We start from the raw sequence: 19,934 nt of genomic DNA on the forward strand, positions 1-19,934 counted from the left end.
TCCATACAGAATCTTGACTGCATTGTAACCATCTTTCAGAGAGACGATAAAGAGAAACATTTATCTTTTCCAAGAGCAAATCTTTAAAGTGACTGAACATTAGACAGCAACAGTTTCCCTGCATGAACAGCTAAACCTTACTTTCTGACATAAACAGTTTACTGATTTCTAACTCAGGGTTAAGAGCCAATGCGGTATTAAAAGCTGCACTACGAAACACTGAGGTTTAAGCTCTGTATTACAAAAGCAATGAAGCAGAAGAAAGCTTAACAATGACAACCAAGTTATGACAAAATCACTGATACTATGTTAGGCTCTTCTGTTAGCTTTGAAATTACCAAATAAAAGCAGAAATAATTAACTATATTAAGACTGCCAAAGCGCCCACACACACACACAAAACACAACACTCATAACCTGAAAACCCAGAGTATCCTTGCTTTGAACACAGTAACCTCCATGATACTGTAATGGAACAAGCACAATTCTTACATACGTTTATATATAAGGAACAGTATATTTTCAGAACTGCATTCTACATCAAACCTCAATGTAAATTGCTTTCATATTCAAGAAAACATTTCTGGTTTTAGTTCAAAGGACTGTAAAATAATGATTTAACTCACATACTTCCCATAAGCTGAAGATACTTACTCTRCATATCACGCTACGTAGAAACAAACTGCTAACAGTAAGTACTTAGAAATGCTGTCAATATATGGTCACAATTAAACAACCAACAGAATTCCTTCCTCCCACATATAGGTAATCACAGTAGCACTTGGAGACTACTTATTTATGGAGAAGGGCAGTACCCCAAAAGCATAAGATAATGAATCCAGATAAATCATATCTGGATGATTCTGATGATCACACAGTAAGAGATGATGTTTTTAATCATCCTTTATGGATCACATCAAGGATGCATTTGGTCTGACCTCTGCAAGCGTAGTGAAATAGACATAAGTACATGGTTACACCTGATACAACACTCAAACTTTGGGCACCGCTTAGAAGAAAGACTACCTAAGCACCACTTGGTAATTATGTTTTTCAATTTTTTTGAAAAATTAATGAGAATAGCTTTACTTCTTCTGAAAGAAACACAAGCAGGAGCCCCCAACGAAGAAGTTATGTAGTTTGAATAACATGAAAAGCATGAAAGTATGAAAGGGAATTTCTTCAATAACCAGCTCTGGTCAACATCACAGCAGACACCATGGAATGAGGCAAAACAGATGACAAAAAAGACAAAAAAAATTGCAAGATTTTTGGCAGCAGAATTAGGTGTACATGAAAGATACCTTAAGAAATAACAAATTATTATTGGACAGCAAGTAAGAAATATAAAGAGAACAGAACAGCCTATAAGAAAGGGTTGGGAGAAATAAATGGGAAAAGGCTCCTTGCAAGGAGCAGATGATAAAACTGTAAATAATGGTGCAAAAAAAGGAAGAAATATTTCCATCTATGTCTGTTTTATACGTTTAAATATTACAGGTAAACACAAAAAGATTATCAAATAGAAATGATACTATCAAGACTACTACTAGGACTGTGTGTCTAGTTCTAGTATCCACATAAGAGCAGGATATGGCAATAGATTTCAAAGGAGGGGCAATAAAATTATTCAAAAATAGGAGACATAAGGAAATGAACACATTCAGGGTATAGGAATGACTGAGAAAACAAACTGGACACTACACATAAGCAGTTATACATGGAAGAAATATTCAACAGTAATAGAGCAACCTTTCTGATGATGGCAATAGCATATGTACCAATTCCTGGCAGTTAGAAAGGCAAATCTTGGAATGAACTATTATTTTCTATATGCAAGGTCAGTTAATAAAGACAAAACAAGAAAAATCCACAACCAGCAGATTTATAGACCTTAAGAAGCTCTTTTCAACATGCAATGGCAATAAGCACAACATTTATTACAACACATCATAGAATTATTACCAAAAACATGAGAAACACAGAAGCATTCAGTAAATATTTGTTCTTTAGTTTGGGAAAAAGCTACTGATGTAATCCTACCAAATGATGCCAATGAGATGCCTTCCTCTGCAACCCTAAGTAGTTCCTATTTAAAGTCTGCCTAAGTTAGAGGTAACATGTCAAAAATCAGTAATGCCAATAGCTGACGTTACTATCACTTCGAGCCTTCACGATGCTTTTTAAAGATCTGTTTCTGTAGACTTTCCTAAGAAATAACAACTTCAACAAGTGATAGCTTAGAAGCATTAAATATGTGCTTTCTGTTGATACCTTCTTATCCAGTGGTAAATATTGTGGCATTGATTCCTGAAGTCCTACATATTTATTGATCAAAAAGAGACCCTTAGAACAATAGAAGGAACTAAAAAAGTTTAATGTTTAAATGTATCAGAAGTAATATTGCATAATTAAACCACTTGTGTATTTCAAGCAATATTGACTATATGATATCAAATTTCCCTCCAGGTCCAAACTTTCATTTAAATGATGTTGTATATATCCTCCTCTGTCATCAGTACCTTTTGATACAGTTTTATGAGACTCGCACATCTCTATGCACTTGAATCTGTTACCAAAGCATATGCAATTCGTTCATATGATAAGACTGGRCATAGTTGCATTTCAGAAGTAACAGTAGACATTTCTGGATACTAGTAATCCAGTTATCCACTGAAGGTAGCAATCCCTTTGACTTCAATTGCATATTYGCATCTTGCTGGTCCTAACATAGTAGTTAATTTTGTAGGTGTCATCTTAAAAGCATCGACTTGTTAGTAGGCATGCAGAGCAGAGTGGAATAGTTTTTGCATAGCAGAATGTGACTGATGGCAGTTTCACTCATTTTGGCACAGGAAAGCCAACAGCAATGAATGCTGATAGTACCCACCACATTTTTTAGGAACATATAAATGATGTGCCAATTTACGTAATTTCTAGAAGCAATCTCATTAAAGATCTGATAGAAACTTTGAAAAGACTTTCACATAATCACAGAACGGTCGAGGTTAGAAGGGACCTCTGGAGATCATCCAGTCCAACCCCCCTGCTCACGCAGGGTCACCTAAAACATGTTGCCCAGGACCCTATCCAGAACAACATTTCCCTTTCTTAAATTTTGATATTCCAGGTCAATTTCAGCACAGGAATTACACTGAAAGCTCAGAACTCAAATGCTTTCACTCTCATTTCAGCTACTTTCATTCATCTGTGTGTATGTACTACTACTGAATGTTAACTGGTACAAGTAAGAGAAGAATTCTTTTACTTTATTCAGTTTGACTTTTAGGAAAACTTCAAGCAGTTGTGCAATCCAAGGCAGCTGATCATTTTACTGAAATGTTTCAGAATTTGATTATAATGTAACAACAACATGGCAAGGAGCATGAAAAGATAGGTGCAATCAAGCAAGCTGGGGTCTAATTAATAGTAGCTAGATGTAAAACACATGTAATGCATGTATTTCATTAGACAGGCATTCTCCTTCCCTAAGGATGAGCTTCCAAATTACTTCCCTAGTCCAAGCCTTTTCACTTGCATGCTTTTGTTTTTGCCTACACTGCATTTGTATTTGCAAGTTGCTTAACATCATTAAACTGGGAATCTTCTATTCACCTCCTAAATGCTTCTATCCAACTTCACCTCCGAAATCTTCACATAGCTGCAAGAAAGCATATGACAATAGCCAAAAGAAACACAATTTGTAGATAAAGATGAGTTACAAATAAAGAACACTCAAATAAACAAGTAATCAAACTGTAGTGATACTCTCAAAATTGCCACTCATTGTTGCATCACAAGGATTTCTAGGACTTTGTTTCACTGGTTGTAAAGTAAAATACTTTTTTCTTGGATTAAAAAGGCAGGAGTACTATGGCCTGAAGACCCATATACAAGTTTTGGAGAATTAATTACATTAGCAGTTCATATCTGAATGGTTTCAATTTCTGTAATAATTTTAGACAAATATATACGCTTTCCAGCTATGCCACTGCGGTAGTTATAAAATGCCTATATGACCATGATAGCTGCATCTTTCTTGCAACGTATTAAAACACATGAATAATGATATTTTTTAGGTTCTCCCCACCTCTTACTGTTCTGATAGTTATTGAGGTGCACTGGTAAAGCTTAAGAGTGAATTTCATTAGATATCTTGCAAGTTACAGTTTGTTTGTTTGTTTTTTTAATACAACTATTTTTCTGCAGTGTGGAGGAGGAGAAAGCATGTACCATTTCACTGAAGGGGGGGGGAATCCCCAAACACTGCTGGCCTCTTCTAACGGTCACCACCCTTTGAAGAAAAGCCACTTCGCTGGCTATCCCAGGTCATTTGTCAAAGCAACATTCCAGCCAAACCTGAACACTAATGCAACTTTTCATGTATCCTCTGTCCGCAGGAAGTTCCTGAGCAATTTATTTAACCAAAGAGAAATTTAAAGAACCACAGTACAGTTAACATTCTAAATTAATCTTTCTCATCTCTTCTAGACAATGTCTGTGCACACCCTATTGATGTCCATAGTCCTTCAAATTTGGAGGCCCATCATGTAAATACAGTTTAGCTTTGGAAGAACAAGATGAAAGATTTTATCCTTCACAGCTTGACTGTTTCCTGTGTTTACCAGTTCTGAAACTGTAAACAAATACTTAACTGCTTTTACAAAACAAACCAGCTCAAATTTGAGAAAATACARAATAAGATACTAGTAGCATTCAAAATGTTTTAGAATAATTGATTAAATTAGGATAATTTAGAATGGAGAGATGAGGTTACTCCCTATCCAAAACTTCTGTGTGAGACAGTGTTATGCTAAGGATGGAGCGATCTCACTGCTGGTGTGTTTGTTCAGCAAAGAACATCCTGGCAAGTGAAGAATGCAAGCACACAATGAAAGATCCGGGAAAACAAGACTGGAAGCAGCCAGCTCAGTTTCATACTGCAAATTTTTGGCAGACATTCAACTCCTTCTGCTGTTTTTCTCGCAAGCACATCTATCTATGTAATGTCACCAGATCCAGAGAGGGAGGGAGTCAGAGCAAATGAGAATGACACTGTCTTATAGTCTGCCAGTCTCTCAGCACATGCTGTTACTATACAAAGGATGTCTAGAAACCCAACATGCTGTACAGATTCACAGACTGTATCCCCTCCTAAAAGCAACTACAGAGGAGAGGTACCTATAAAAAAGCTGGGGGGGGATAGTTTTTAAACGCTTCAGTTTCGGCCAATCCTTCTGCTTTGTAGCCTTCTTAATTCAGGGAGATTGAGATAGGAAACTCTTCAAAACTCACAGAAAAGCCACTACAGCCAAGTCAGTAGCCCACCCCACCAGTGGTCACTGTCAGTAACCTGAATGCACTGTCCTTCCTGTATACATTTTAGTGCCATCAGAGGCTCACCAGATACCCAGCACCATCTTTGCCCCATCATTATATGTCTGCTTGTGGTAGTCACTGTGGCAGTCACTGTGGCTGAGAACCAGTAAGCATAAGATTAAAGCTAATGTAAAAGAAGTACACAGGCCGGTACCAACACTTTTTTCCTTCACTGTTTAAGATGCCCTGAACATTAGTGCCCCAGAGAGATAATCTGCAACAACTAATATCTACAGAACTTTCCTCACTACAGTATAACATCTAGGAGCACTGACAGATGGTTTCTGAGAATTAATGCTGGGTCTTTAAAAAACAAAATAAAACCCCAAACAAGCAAACAAACAAACAGACAAAAAAACCCACCAAGTGACAATCTATTGCTTCTCACTTCAAATATCTGATGCTATTGCAAAGGTCTGCCTCAAATACTGAAGCTACTGGAGAGAGYAGATGAACCAGAAAAGCTAGAAGGGAAGTACAGCCTACACCATATGAAGAAAATGATTTAAAACATGAGGTAACATGTTTCAATGAGGAGGGCATCAGAAAGTCTGGATTCTACTCCATGTCTTTTGTGTGGGTGGGTGGGGAAGGAAATTGCTTCAGCTCTGTGCCTCGGTAAAACAGGATTAGTGAAGTTTATACTACCAAAGTAATTTTACAAAGAATGTTTTTCCGTTGTATATAGGGAAAACAGCATAATTTGGGAAGTACTGTTCAATAATATCAATTTGTGACACTGCCGTGTACAGGGTTTTTTTCATCTGAAAAGTCACCCACCTTTCTTCCAAGTGTTATCAAACCCCAATTCTTAATGTTCTCTGCTAACAGTATGGCAAAGGAACAATATGAATCAACTTAAGATTAAAAGAGAAATTCCTTAAAATACGGTTTATGTTCAAGAGAACAATGCTAAATATATTTTATGAAACATGTGAAAGACTATTACAGTAACACGTGTATGTATTTTTGCCTGTGTCAATGGATATTTTGTCTCCAATTCATTTGGCTGGGTCTCATTTGAAAGAACTAAGCATATTTATATGGCAGAATACACGGTTTAAAACATGACTGCATTAAAATGAGCCTAAGGGAAGAGATGAGAAAGAAGTATACAATGGAAATGACAAGTATGAAATACATCATGTCTTCATAAGAGAAATATAAACAGGTCATTAAAAAAAAAAAGAAAGGATTTTTAAAATTCTAAAATAAAATATTTTCAGAATAAGTCTGTTCTTGTTTGGAGAATGACTACCGCAATGGAGACAATATATGAAATGTTATCTACAGAAGTAAGGTGGAATGTGAAGGTTAATAGCTTAGATATTAGTACAACATATACAGGCTGAATTCTATGCAGTGATCATGACATTTGTAAATTCAGGGGAAAAAAAACAATGTGCGTGCTAATTGAGGCTGACATTTGAACAGAAAAAAATACCTTARAATTAGACACGCACATAAGAACTTTACAGAATCTCAACTTGAAATATTTAGACAGTCCATCATTAAATAAACTTCCCAGAGCTAACAACTCCTCTAAGCAGAGGATTAAAAGAATTCAGGATTTGTACGTCACAGTCAGAATCATATGCCAAGATTTCCTGCCTGCAAATTACTGGGAGGGGCCGAAGGGAGGCGGGGGGGGGGGAGGGGATGACATATGGAGAAGACTCAAATTTCTTAATTTGCAACCAAAAGAAACCCATTTCATTTGACGCTCTGATTCAGGAACCTGGCAGTTCAAGTTACTGAGGTTTTCTTTACCCAAAGCTACATCCTTTAAGTTCTCTCTCCTACACTTTGCCCCAGTTCTCTAATTTTCAAGAAAATAATGAATGTTATCTTATGAGGAACAGATGACCACATCACAATTTTAGATGAAATAATATTTCTAAGTCAGACTTCCACAGCTGCAGAAGCAAAACACACCCTTCAAACCAACAAAAATGTCAAACTAAAATCTTAACTCCTCCCACTGGGAACAGTCTGCATTTCACAATACTTCTCTGTTTTTCACAGAAAATAAGCAACTTCAGTGTTGACTTTGACTTCTAAAAAGAAGGTTTTATTTAGCAGAAGGTTTTGTAAGCATCTAAGTAATTTTCACGTATGTAGTAAATTATTCCATCTTTAGACACTGTACACTGCTTTACATCAACATTATCTGTCCCCATGAAAGAAGGGAAAACATCTTGATTAGAATACAAACATGAACTAACAAAAATATCTAACACAATGCAGAGGCTCATGTAAAAATGCTAATAGAGAAGGCACAAAAGGGACTGTGAATGAGAATTCAGTGCATGTTGAAAATACCTGATACAGGGTCACTATCTGCAGTTTACTCAGGATACCCACACAAGCACAACTATGGGACCGAACTTTACTTATTAAGATCTACCTTGAACACTAGATTAAAAAAACAAAAAAAAACAAAAAAAAAAACAACACCACACCCACACCCACACCCACACCCCTCTGCTAATAACCCTTCACTATCAAAATCGGTTGCTCAACATCTTGTTAAACCTTTCTGTGAAGTGTTACAAAGTCCCATGTTCTTGATCCACAGTCCTCATTAATATGTCAAACAGCACAAAGGCTCCAATAGCCATTCTTCTTCCCCCACCCCTGGGCAGTCTGCACAAGCACAGAACATTCTTAGGTAGGCAACCTTAAACAGACTTTAACAGCAAATCTGGCAAGAACCCAAACAGGCACAGATAAAACCTTTTCCACCAAAGAGATCTGCTGCTGAGAGAATGCCCATACGAAGGCACCCTGCATTTTCAAATCCATGTGAAGAGTATGTGCTGAAGTAAGGCAGTCGGTCACTATAGTTTTACGGATTGATATTTTAAAAAAGTATTCAGTATCAGCACAAAACAAGGGCATCTATTTTTTCCTCAGATCATTACAACATTTTTGCATGGACCTTAATGATTAGCAATTTCTGAAGCTTATTTATTGCCACATTGAACAGCAGTACTACTTCCTTTTCTTCCATATGGGCCTTCGAGGAATTCACTACCGGTCCAAACAAGTTCAGAGATCCAGCACTCCAATCAAGAGACTTTATTACTAAATATTCAGGACTGAAACTTAAGGACTGAGGAGAAACCTAATTCTTTGGGGGGAGGGGAGGGGCAGGGGGCACAGCATATTCTTAAAGAATTTTAAGTTAAGTCAAACTTAAATATACATATCTACAAGCTATATAGGTCACAGATTTTTCTGGGCTTTTAAAAAAAAAATCAGAGTGGAGAGTATAACAGAAATTGAGGGAAAACAAGTAAAAAGGTAGAAAAGGTCCTTTATAGTTCAAAACACCGTTAGTTTTGACATAATTCCCATTTTACTCATGAAAAAATAGAGATGGAATGGTGATTCAATTTGTGGATACTGAGATTCAAAAGCAAAGATTCTGGAATAGGAAAAACTGTTATCATATTTTTATAACACTTATACAGATATTTAGCTGTATAGCAAGATCCATAATTTGTTCTATCCAGTTTTTAAGAATACAGTGAACTGATTGAGGCATTGACAATTAAAAGTGCTAGTGATTCATGGATCTTCACAGCAACATGCTTGGAAAAGTCATTATTTTTAAGCTGTAATTCATTATTAATATATGGGTCCACAGACTAGTTAACTGGCCTACGAAAGTAACTCAAAGCAAGTGAATATGTTGCCAACGGGATTCTGTTTCCTACCCAAGGGTCAATACCTTTGGACACGCTTCTATCTCCTTTCATTTCAAATCTCACTACAGGTTCAGGCTTACCACAACAGCAACAACAGCTGAAAGACTGAAAGATTCTTGAGTGATGAAACTAGCAATGAACTACAATTTCCCATCCAATGTATGAAGCAGTATTAGTACCTGTTCCAAGGAAAAGTGTTCACATAGCCAGAAAAATTTGTGAGCACAGAGAAGTTAAAGTCAGATTTACACAACAGATAAGGAGAAGACCTGAAGAGATGGAATGAAGACTAACATGACTTATAACAGTTCATTAGGATAAATTTAGTTTGCAACCCTGTAAAGAGGCAAGTAGCAATAATACATATCTACCCACATACTCCACAGAGGACAGAGGTCAAAGGAATCGGCAGTGTGTGTCACACAGGATTTCTTTCCCAGATTTTCTGTTGATTGCACGTTTAGTAGTTATTTTAAGAACATGGAACCTATTTCTTGACTAAAAAAGATATTAAAAGGATATTACTTCATTTAAGGCCTTTTTAACTATTTTTTTCCACCACGAGGACTTAAGACAAAGTGTGATAGTAGAAAAGAAGGACATTGCACCAAGCATAGACTGGCTGGGAAACTAGGGGAAGGGCAGGGAGAGAATTATATACYGTCATTCTCTCTGCTGTTTTTTCCCCCTGTTACATAACAAAGCTAACACTGGAACCAGGCTGTTGTTTATTTAACAATGTTCTCCATCATCCACCCTCCCAGTCTGACCATATTTTAAAGCTCTGCAATAAATAAGGTTCCTTTATTAACCACACTTCAGAGATGTGTCATTCCATATCTGCCAACAATCTCCAGGACAGAAAGCACTAACAGCAGGGATCCAGCCAACACATTGGACCAGTTTCACTTCATTAAAGACTGGTATCCTATATTCAGTTTCTACTGAAGCTGTGTCAGAGCATGCTGTTACAAACACTTCCTCCCCAGTAGTACCCCATTGACATAGCTACTCTATCACAGTAACATCTGATGTCTTTCCATAATAACCAATTTTTAAGTTACCAGTATTCCAGATTCTGCCAGACCTCCTCTTGGTCTCATTCTGGAGCATTTCCCCCCCAAAATGCATCATTTTACAGCATCCATTCACAGCTGTCCATGATAGTAACATTTCTGACCCACTTAAATTTGGTCTATTATTATGAACTGCTTCACGTGTTCACTAATCAAATGAATCAAGTTCAGAGTAATTTTTTAGCACTTGGGTTTCCAGAATTAAACAGAGTACAGACAGAGGCCATCTGTTATCGACCATGACTTTTTAGACAGAGAAGTACAGTCTTGTCTTCCAAGGAACCAGCTGGAAGAGAGTCAATCCTAATCTTACTCCAGCTGGGAGCTAAAGCTTGAAGAGCACCCTTGGAGAGCAAGGGTGAGCTCTCCAAGTATAATTACAGTGCTCTGGTTGCAGATCCTTTAGGTACTCCACCCAAAACAAACCAATCCACAAATAACTTCCTTACTGGTAATGGGACAGTTCTTCGCTTTAAGACATAGAATTAACAGGTATTACTCTAAAATGGGCACAATTTAGCAATAGTTATCACATACTCAACGGCCTCCAAAACAACTATGATGTCTTCTTAGCAAAACAACTTTCTGAAAGGATACAAGAGGTTTGGCTTCATCTGACAAACACAATGATTGCACACAGGGATCTTGAACTATTATTTGCAATGGGGAAAAACCTAAAGGATGCTGCATATATAATACCCCCCAGTTAAAATTATTGATAAATACAGACAGATATAAATAGCAAGACAAAATCAGGAAACAGACATGCCATAAAGAACACATGAGAGGTAGCAGCAAAGTAAATACTGCTCTAATAATCCTCCTATTATTCAGCCAAAAAAGTTTTCCTGATTTTTTCAGGAAACACAATCAGAACTGTTTTTATAGACCTCGATACTCTCAGATGTATTGTAGGACAATACTTAGCTATTTACTTAAAGGCTACTGCAGCCCTCTCCAATTTTAACTGACATAAAAAGCTGTTTTAAAGCAGAGCGCAAATGGAGATCAATTAATATGACTGGTACTTTCCTTTTAATTATGACAGAAACTATCCTACTCTTTGTCCTGAGATCACATTTCAAATGSTCTGGAAACACCCACCAGGTACAGCAACTATTTCAATGTCTCTTTTGATTAGTTGACTTCTTATCATATTTGTTATAATAATAAGTTTACAGAAATTCTTACAACTGTTTAAAACTATGTTCTGTAGCAGGTGTCAAAAAAAAACAAAACAAAACAGGGTGAGCTATTTCCACCTAGACTCTCCAGCCTTAACACCTGCACCTTACTACTGTCTAGCTCCTCACAATAATATACCACAAAAGATCTCCTTGCTCTTAAAAGAGTACTAAATACTGTTGTATCATAGTATTGTAATAACTGTTGAATTGCAATAATACTGTACTAAATATTAAACAGTACTAAATACCATTGTTAATTGCAGTCATACAGCAAAAACCTTACACAGGCCACACAAATGGTAAATTTGATTTCTATGTGTTAAATGTCATTACTATTTTTGTTTACAGTGAATAAATAAAGAGAACACACAGGGCAATGACACATCATACTCTGGCGCTGTGGGGATAACAGCTTTAGCATTTCTCAAAAACTGCTGCCCTAATAAGATAACAGTTTGCCTGGGCTTTTATACAAATATTACACTCTGGTCTCCTACATCTTCATTAGTTTTTGTCTACAGCTAGTATTCAAGTTGTGGCTGGATTCTTCCTTCTAGATTGACCATCATATTACACAAATTTGAGAATCAGCTAAACAGTTCCAAAGGATGATATGCACTTCAATAAATACTGCTGTAACACACGGCCATAAAATTTTTTCGTCCCAAAACCATTAATGTATTTGTTTTGTAATTGTTAAGAGACAATTAAAAATTTGAGCATGTAACTAGCATGCTATGACCCCTCTCTGTTAGATAAGACAGCACAAGATAGTATAACCTATGTACTTTGTCTTATTTTACTCTAAATGCCAAGCTTTCTAGAACAAGATGCTTTTGGTTTACCCTTTTATATAGTACCAATACAACACGACTCAAACTATTAGATATTACAGCCCTACAAATAAAGGCTGCTGTACCAATGAGAACTGCTCAGGAACTCAAGCCAGGACATTCCAGACCAACACAGATTCAGTGAGTCTTCTATTTCAGCACTGTCCATTAGCAAAGGAGGAAAAAAAAAAAAAAAAACCCAAAACCTATTTCAACATATCTGATCAAAAGCACTCTTGATGTATTGCAATCCTTTCCCTCAGCATTCTGAAGATGCAGCACAGATCTTCATGAGAAGTTTCTCACAATTAAATAAATGTGTTTGATAGTCAAACATAAATATGATATAGTTTACTTTTTATGCTTCAAAGGAATAGAGTATTTGAAACTAAGTGACTATAAAAGAGAGGAATCAGTCTTTGTCATCTTGCAAATGCAACTTTTTGTAACAGAAGGTAAGCAAAGAAATAAAAGTATTGGTGACATAGATAAAATATAGGTATAGCAGGTTGCATTGCAGACTCAAAGGCATGCAACCAAGGCCTCTAATGTCCTGACAATTCACAACAGGACTGATTAAAGAGGCTACTGCCCCCTGCTGTCCTCTGCCCCTTCAGTGAAGGTTCCCTCCCCTCCCTCCCACAGCAGTAGTATTTCACTGCGCAGCACATAAAACCACCAATTTCATTTTACAGTAATACACTGAGCTACAAACTGCAGCAGTTGAGAAGCAACTCACCACTTGTTTTGTCTTTGCAATGGCCGTGATAACCCCTGGCAGAGATGCAAGGTGTCAGCAGGAAAAATTAATTTCCTAAATCATCCCAACAGTACCCGCCCCTGATCATGAGCAACAACAAAAACAGTAAAAAAAACAGGCAAAAATCAAGCAGCAGTGAAATATCCCAGAAAATTTCATCAAGATACTCTATAAATTTTTTCTGCATACCCTTCTGTCAAGACCTTCTATTCCCAAACACGTTCCAATACCTAGTACATGCTAAACAGTATGATTGTTGATTTTGTTCAACTCTATGAAGATGAGCAAGTTCTGTCAGCTATCTAAAAATATATGGCATTCATTATAAGATAACTTATGATTTCTAAAGCAGCAAAGAGGTTTTTCCACTTAGAAAAAGAATTTTTTTAATAATAATTTGTAGGAATTTTCAAGGAATAAAACTGATCCTCTGAACAAGTGCTAGCATACAGAAATTAATCCCAGATATATAAAGACTAAAATCATTTCACTCTGCAAGTAGACTAATTGCACATGAAACAGAAGTAACAGTTACACTTTAAAGAAATCTTTCATATATATTTAATCAGGGCTTTACTGTAGAATTGGACTATAATAGTACAATTACATATTTTAGAGTCCAGCTTGTGCAGTATTGCTCATTCCCTACAGATATGGGAAGAAAAAACATCACTGATGGATGCTGGATTTGGTGCAGCTCATTCTTTGCTCCACACTCACTACCTCTTTGGCTGACCTAATGTGGGAGGTCTGACATCTACACTTCCTCAGTTCCAGCTATGTYGAAGGGATAGTACTTGCCTGATACTTAATCAAGAGGTGGCAATTCACCGTTTTCTCTTTCATTACAATTTCAGTCCAAACTCTGTTTACTTCTAGTTATTGCAACAGTTTGGCCATCTCTCTATCTGCCTCCTCCCTTTCCATAAAAGGGGATAGGTATCATGGATCCTATCACTCTGTCACCTACCATATAAACAATATCAAATTCAATTCCAGCGTTTAGTCCAGGACGTCACAAGGAAGGTAAAAACAGCTCTTCACTGCATTTCCTATTTTAGCTTCTAAACTACAGGAAACTGAAGAAAAGGCCACACTTCCCAAAAGCCTGTGCATGAGTGAAAGCACATACAGTACGTAAAGCTGAAGTTAAGAGAACTCCCTTTTTGTTACCCACTGTCCCTAACAGATAACCAAATTTCAGCAATGAGCTCTGCCCATCAGCAGGGTTTTTTTGTTTGCTCGTTTTAATCCAAATAGTGTTTCTAGACTTAGGATTTCAAAACCTTACTGTCAACAGCATGTCACTACCGCATCAGCCCAGGAAACCAGGATAACTTGCCAGGCTTTTTGGCACTGAATGCTGTAACATAGTATTCACAGAACACTGAGGTAAAAAAAAATCTTTGAAGAAAGAAAGTAAGATTTACTAAACATAAAAACTTCTATAGTACTGTTTGATTTATGTTAAAAGTTTAAGGCTACAACAGCATCCATAGACTTCCTGCAAGCTAATCATAATAAAAGGAAAAACATCCAGGGTTGAATATTTGCTTTCAGGCATCTAAAGTGACACTACCATCGAACACTGCCAGGTAAGTACTTGCAGCTCAGTGGAAGCTATATTTAAACAAACAAAAAGAAGAAAATATTATTCTTTTAAGGATCCCAAATTTGGATCATATGAAAATATGAAGAGTCATTAAATTGATGTTAAATACAGAAATCATAATAACATTTCTCTTATTCACAGGTTTGGGAGGCTGGGGTTGTGTTGATATGGTTGCTAAGATTGTTCTAAGAATCCAAGTTACATTGTTGCCATACTCCTAAAGAACCTATGCAGCATGATTCCATTAGAAAACAAAACAAAACCACACACCATTCTCAAGCACCCAATAACCCAAGAAACTGACTGCTGCATAGTATGTGTTTTGCACCTGCATAACTGTTTCAGATTTAACACAAGACAGTAGYGGAGGAAGACTATCACATAATGTCTGCAGAAAAAATTTCGCCTTATCAATTCTGCGCAACAGAAATTGACCTTTTGGCTTCCATTGACCTGCAGGTCAATCAAAACTGGCAGAATTTACACAGATGTTTTAATATCACAGCCTCAAAATGACTCAAGAAACTAGTATGAAACTCAGCATGGGTTACACAGCACAGATATGGTACACAAAGAGCAGAAATCTAGGATCTTAGTCTAAAAGAAAGATCAGAAGAATTCATTGAATAAATCCCTTGCAAAATTTGTTATACTTACTGCAAATGAGCTTACAGCACGTAACACCATTTCTAATGTTACTAACAACCCTTTCAATGTTTAAAYTGCTCGGACCTCGGTAGGTAGAGAGGAATTAAGGAGCATATGTAACAGTCCAAAACATACATACGTATTTATACACACACACACCACATACATGATCTTGATTCATATATTTTACTGGGGGCAGGGGGGAATAAATGCAGTGTTTATAGTAGCCCATACTATCATTTACCACTCTGACATATCCCATCTTAAGATGAAGAAACCCCCATGGAGCAATTCACCTGAAAAAAAAATTGTACTGGTCCTGAGTTTTGGCACATTACAAGAAAACTGGATAGGCCGTGAAACACAATGTGGTAATAATAATACGCACAGCTAATATTTTCCACTGTTACTACCACTCTCAATCCAGCTGCCACATGTGCCAGGCTTGTTTACAAGCCATTTTCCTACCATTTTTATAACTCTACCAGTTTGGCTACAGATATCGTTGCAACAGTACGTAAGAAACATATGTAGACAGAGCACTTAGAAAAGGATGGAAGAAGCTGACAATTTTCAGCATAGTAATATTTAATCCTACATTCCAACAGCCCACAACACATCACTGTCACTAGTAAGTACTGTGTCCACAGTAGTGCTCCCACAATTAAAACACAAAAGAACCTTTATTAGTGATACACCAGCTTTGGAGGTTTTTAGGAAGAAGATTCCTATAGTACTTAAGTCTTCAAACTCTAATAGACCATAAAGAAGCACCCTCTCTAGAGGGTGAAACTGATTTGAAAAGCATCAGCAGCATAAACATAAAGATCTCATCACCGAGGAGGGTATTTCCAACAAAAAGTCTGCATCACAGCTGAAAAATATATCAAGTGTTATGGACAGACAAAATAATTTTCATGTTCCAGAAATCCTGGACTTATAATGCAAAGGTATGAATTACTGGCAACTTGGTCTACAATAAACAAAGAACAGGCTTCAGCTTTACTCTACTTCCACAGCAGCATAGCAGGGACAGGAAAGATACTGACTGAGTATCAGTTTCATTCAGACAACTTGATCTCACTGTTGTAGTGGAGAGTAAAAGATCTTTCACATGCAAAAAGATGGAAGGAAGAAAAAAAGGCATAAAAATAAGAGAAAACACAATAGCAAAGTGCTTTATTTTTTCTCATGAACCGCACCCAAAGGTTGTTGGGCACACAAAAGGGAGCAGAAGTTCACAAGTGTTCATTCCAGCATTTTCTTGTTCTTCACATCTCCTGATTTTAGTCCTCCTTTTAACTGCTATATCTCATGTACTTTTTCTTCATATTTTACAACAAATCTGTACTGGGACAGAAATCGAATTTTTTTTTACTGTTAATGCAGAAAGCCACTAACACAGTATTAGGCCCCAACTGCTAATCAGAGCTTCACTATGTTATCCGTATTCAGATAAGTAGCTGAGCTGCAAGTCAGATAAAAATGTAAAAATAGGATGATCTCAAGTCTGCTTTGCAAATCCACCTCACCTTAAAGTGTGAAGGCTTGCTTCCCATGTTTTGCTAATATAACTCAAGTAAGCCTCTCATCATGTATTCAATTCCACCATATAGAAACATAAGCGTTAAATTCCCCCTAGTAGGTCATTTGCAGTTTTCAGGTCCAAAGTGCAAGTTTTTACCCAGTAAGTTTCCTTTGGTCATGCTCAGAAATTTGGAGGAAGCAGGCTCCTCAAAGCACATTGGTCATTTCTAACTTACATGGTGCAACTCAAACAAATTGACCTCAAATTGTAACTCTGTATTGACAYGTCATCAATTCCAAGAAAATTCTGGTGCAAATGGGGTCTTACCTTATCCTTTTCATGGGGAAGGAGACACACTGGAGGGAGACAGGAAAGAGACTCACAGCTCTCCTTCCCATCAGCATTAGTGGTTGCCTTAGTGTTGAGCTGGTACAGAGGTCCATCTTTAAGGAGCCTCCCATGGCCAACAGCACGTTTGACAGCTAATCTTAATTGCTGGTGAAAAATGGAGGCAGCACTACCTCCAAATAATGCAGACACATCTTTCTGACCTTTCAGAAAGCGCTCGATGTTCTTCAAGGATGAGCCACTAGACTCAGCCAAGCCCTCAATTGCGCGTTTGATGAGTTTATTCCAGTCCACGTTTGGTTTACCATCCAGCTTTCCATGGTTCCGAGGTTTTGGAAGTGCTATTCTCCCAGGATTATCAGGATCCTTGTAGGAATTGAGACCCTTGTTGGAGACTTTTAAAATAGTTCCATCCTTAACACTCAACTCTAACTGTTCCAGAACAGTTTTGCGGTCCAAACCGTGTGACGAAGATACTGCATTGCATATCCTCTCCTCTGAAGGACGCTGTTTTTGTTTCTTTACCTTTTTGATCGCCTCCAAAATCCACTCCGTATACAGCGGGTTGGCGAGTTTTACCATGGTGAAGAATTCTGTATATCCATAGAGTCGTTATCCTTTATCCCGATGCTGAACAAGTTTCACACCGTGGGAAAACAGATTCTCGGATGATGGGAAACAGTTAACCATAGCATACACGTTTTCAGTTCTGAATTACTCCTCCTTTCTCAAACATGAATTGTTTTCACACTGAAGAGAGGAAAGCAAAAGAATTATAAATTTCCTCATTCTTTCTAGGAAATCCCATAACAGCTTCAGAGGAAGTTTTCCACAAAGATATAAAGATTTCAGCACATCTCACCTCAACTTCAGGTCTTTACACTCACAATCAGAGAAACTGTAACATTAGGCCTGGAAGAAAACAAGAAGAGAGTCATTTTCAAAGATTGAAAAAAAAAAAAAAGCCTACAGTAATTCATTAAACACATAGCAGAGTTTTTAATCCATTACTACCGTTCCAAAACACTGAAGTATATACCTAAGGTCATATATTTACTGCAAATAAAAGCATGACTTAACACTGAAATAACTAACTCAATATATCCTAGCGGAGAGGAAAAAAATAAGAGAGTCAGAAGTCAGTTAATTCTGCAGTGAGTTTTATATCATTAACGATCACAATCTACATTAATGGGGGGAAAAAAAACAAATTCCAGGATTTTTAAAAAGCAGCAACTCTCATGATTTTTGCATACTGAAGACAGCGTCTGAAACTTAAGCAGAAAGCAGTATGAATTGTCAAGAGCCTTGAGCAAACAGCAAGAAGGAAACTTTCAGAACTCTTCCAGGAATGTAATCATAGGTCTGACTCCCTCCTGCTAAGAAAAGCTATGACAGTTGTTCCATCAAGGAAAAAAGTGAAAAAAACACAGCTTGAGATTGTAATTAAATGTTCCACTTTCAGAGACCATAGAAAAGAAGAATACAATAGTATAATCTTCCACAGATGAGACACACTGGAAACACTTGAGGACAAAGTAACAGGTGACCATAAACAATGAAGAAGGAAAGCTTATGTCACTGCTAATTAAAAATGCAGATGGAAGGGTATGAGGCTCTATTTCATAGTCTTTAGCACTCTTTAAAAAAAGACTTTTTCTTATTGTGGTAACAATATGTTGTGCCAAAGTTCTACTGTGAAAGTACGTTAACCCTGAAGGATTTATAAACTGTTTATTGCAAGGAATAAAGATTTTATACAGGGAAGTTTTAGTTATGAGTTAGTTGTCAACACAGTTCTCCCCTTTTGCTTTCTAGGAAGTACTAAAGAATTTATCAACACACAAAATACATTTGCACATGGCATCAGACTCAACTGCACAGCTCCACACAGCCAGTCCTAGAAAGATTCAGAACTACCGTTCAGACCAGAGGAGCGGCAGTACTTGCCTAGAGCTCTTACCCCACTAGCAGACATAGAGGGGAGCACAGCCCTCGAGACCCCCGGCAAAGCAAAGCGGTGCTCCGAGGGCGCCCCAGGACCCGGGGGGAGCAGGCAGCGCTCCCTGCCCGGCACAGCTCGGGGCACGGCACGTTACGTAACCGCCAGCCAGGCTGGGGCGACACCGGCACGGTCCCAGCGTCGGCCCGCGCACCCGCGGGCTATCCGCGCGGCAAGCGGCCCTGCACCTGCTATCGCTCGCCCCCATCCGCCTCCCGGGCAGGACCCCACACAGAGCCCCGAGGGGCGCCCTGCCCTGGGCGAGGGACTCGGTCCGGGGAGGCCCGGAGAAACGGAGCGCAGGCCACAGCCCGGCAGCTAGCCGGGCCCACACCGCTCTCCACCCTCAGCCCACAGAGACGGTAGCGCGGCCCGGCTCCCCACACCGGCTCGGCCGGGCCCGCGCCCGCGCCCGCCTCATCCGCGCTCTCTGGCGCCAGCGACCGAGCCGAGCCGAGTGGAGCTCAGCCCGCGGCCCCGCGGCCTGCGCCGCCCGCCTCATCCGCGCCGCGCCGTGGCCGCCACCTCCCCGGGCTCCCGGCCCGAGGGCCCGGCGGGCCCCAGGGGAGCGGGCGGCCGGGCCCGGGCCTGGCGCAGAGCGGCGGCGGGGCCGGAGCAGGCCGCGAGCCTGGAGCGCCCAGCAGGCCTTCCCCCGCCCCAGGCCAGGGTGCTCGCCAGCCGCCCGTCCCCGTGCTCCCCTGCACCGGGCACCCGAGCCGGCGCGGCCCCACCAGCACCACTTACCGAGGCCTCCGAGAGCCGAGAACCGAGAGGCAAAGGCCGGACGGCGGCGAAGCCCGAAACTGACACGGCGGCCATCTTGGGTCCGGAGCTCTGAGACGGGGGGA

The 19,934-nt window shown here is 38.9% G+C and overlaps 1 protein-coding gene across 2 annotated transcripts in view; it reads right to left on the reverse strand.

Annotated features, from left to right (window-relative positions):
* The window catches only part of KAT6A (lysine acetyltransferase 6A), a 49,500-nt gene extending 29,581 nt beyond the window's left edge, over positions 1 to 19,919 (reverse strand). For both annotated transcript variants that reach the window (XM_026082894.1, XM_026082893.1), the window contains exons 1-3: positions 19,831 to 19,919; positions 17,947 to 17,996; positions 17,064 to 17,834 (exon numbers count right to left, since the gene is read on the reverse strand). In XM_026082894.1, the coding sequence (XP_025938679.1) occupies positions 17,064 to 17,666 (603 nt within the window). In that variant the 5' untranslated portion in view covers positions 17,667 to 17,834; positions 17,947 to 17,996; positions 19,831 to 19,919. The remainder of the gene's footprint in view (positions 1 to 17,063; positions 17,835 to 17,946; positions 17,997 to 19,830) is intronic.
* Between the last annotated feature and the right edge of the window lie 15 nt (positions 19,920 to 19,934).

Source organism: Apteryx rowi, unplaced genomic scaffold, assembly GCF_003343035.1.
Source record: "Apteryx rowi isolate R43461 unplaced genomic scaffold, aptRow1 scaffold_597, whole genome shotgun sequence".
Taxonomy (NCBI): domain Eukaryota; kingdom Metazoa; phylum Chordata; class Aves; order Apterygiformes; family Apterygidae; genus Apteryx; species Apteryx rowi.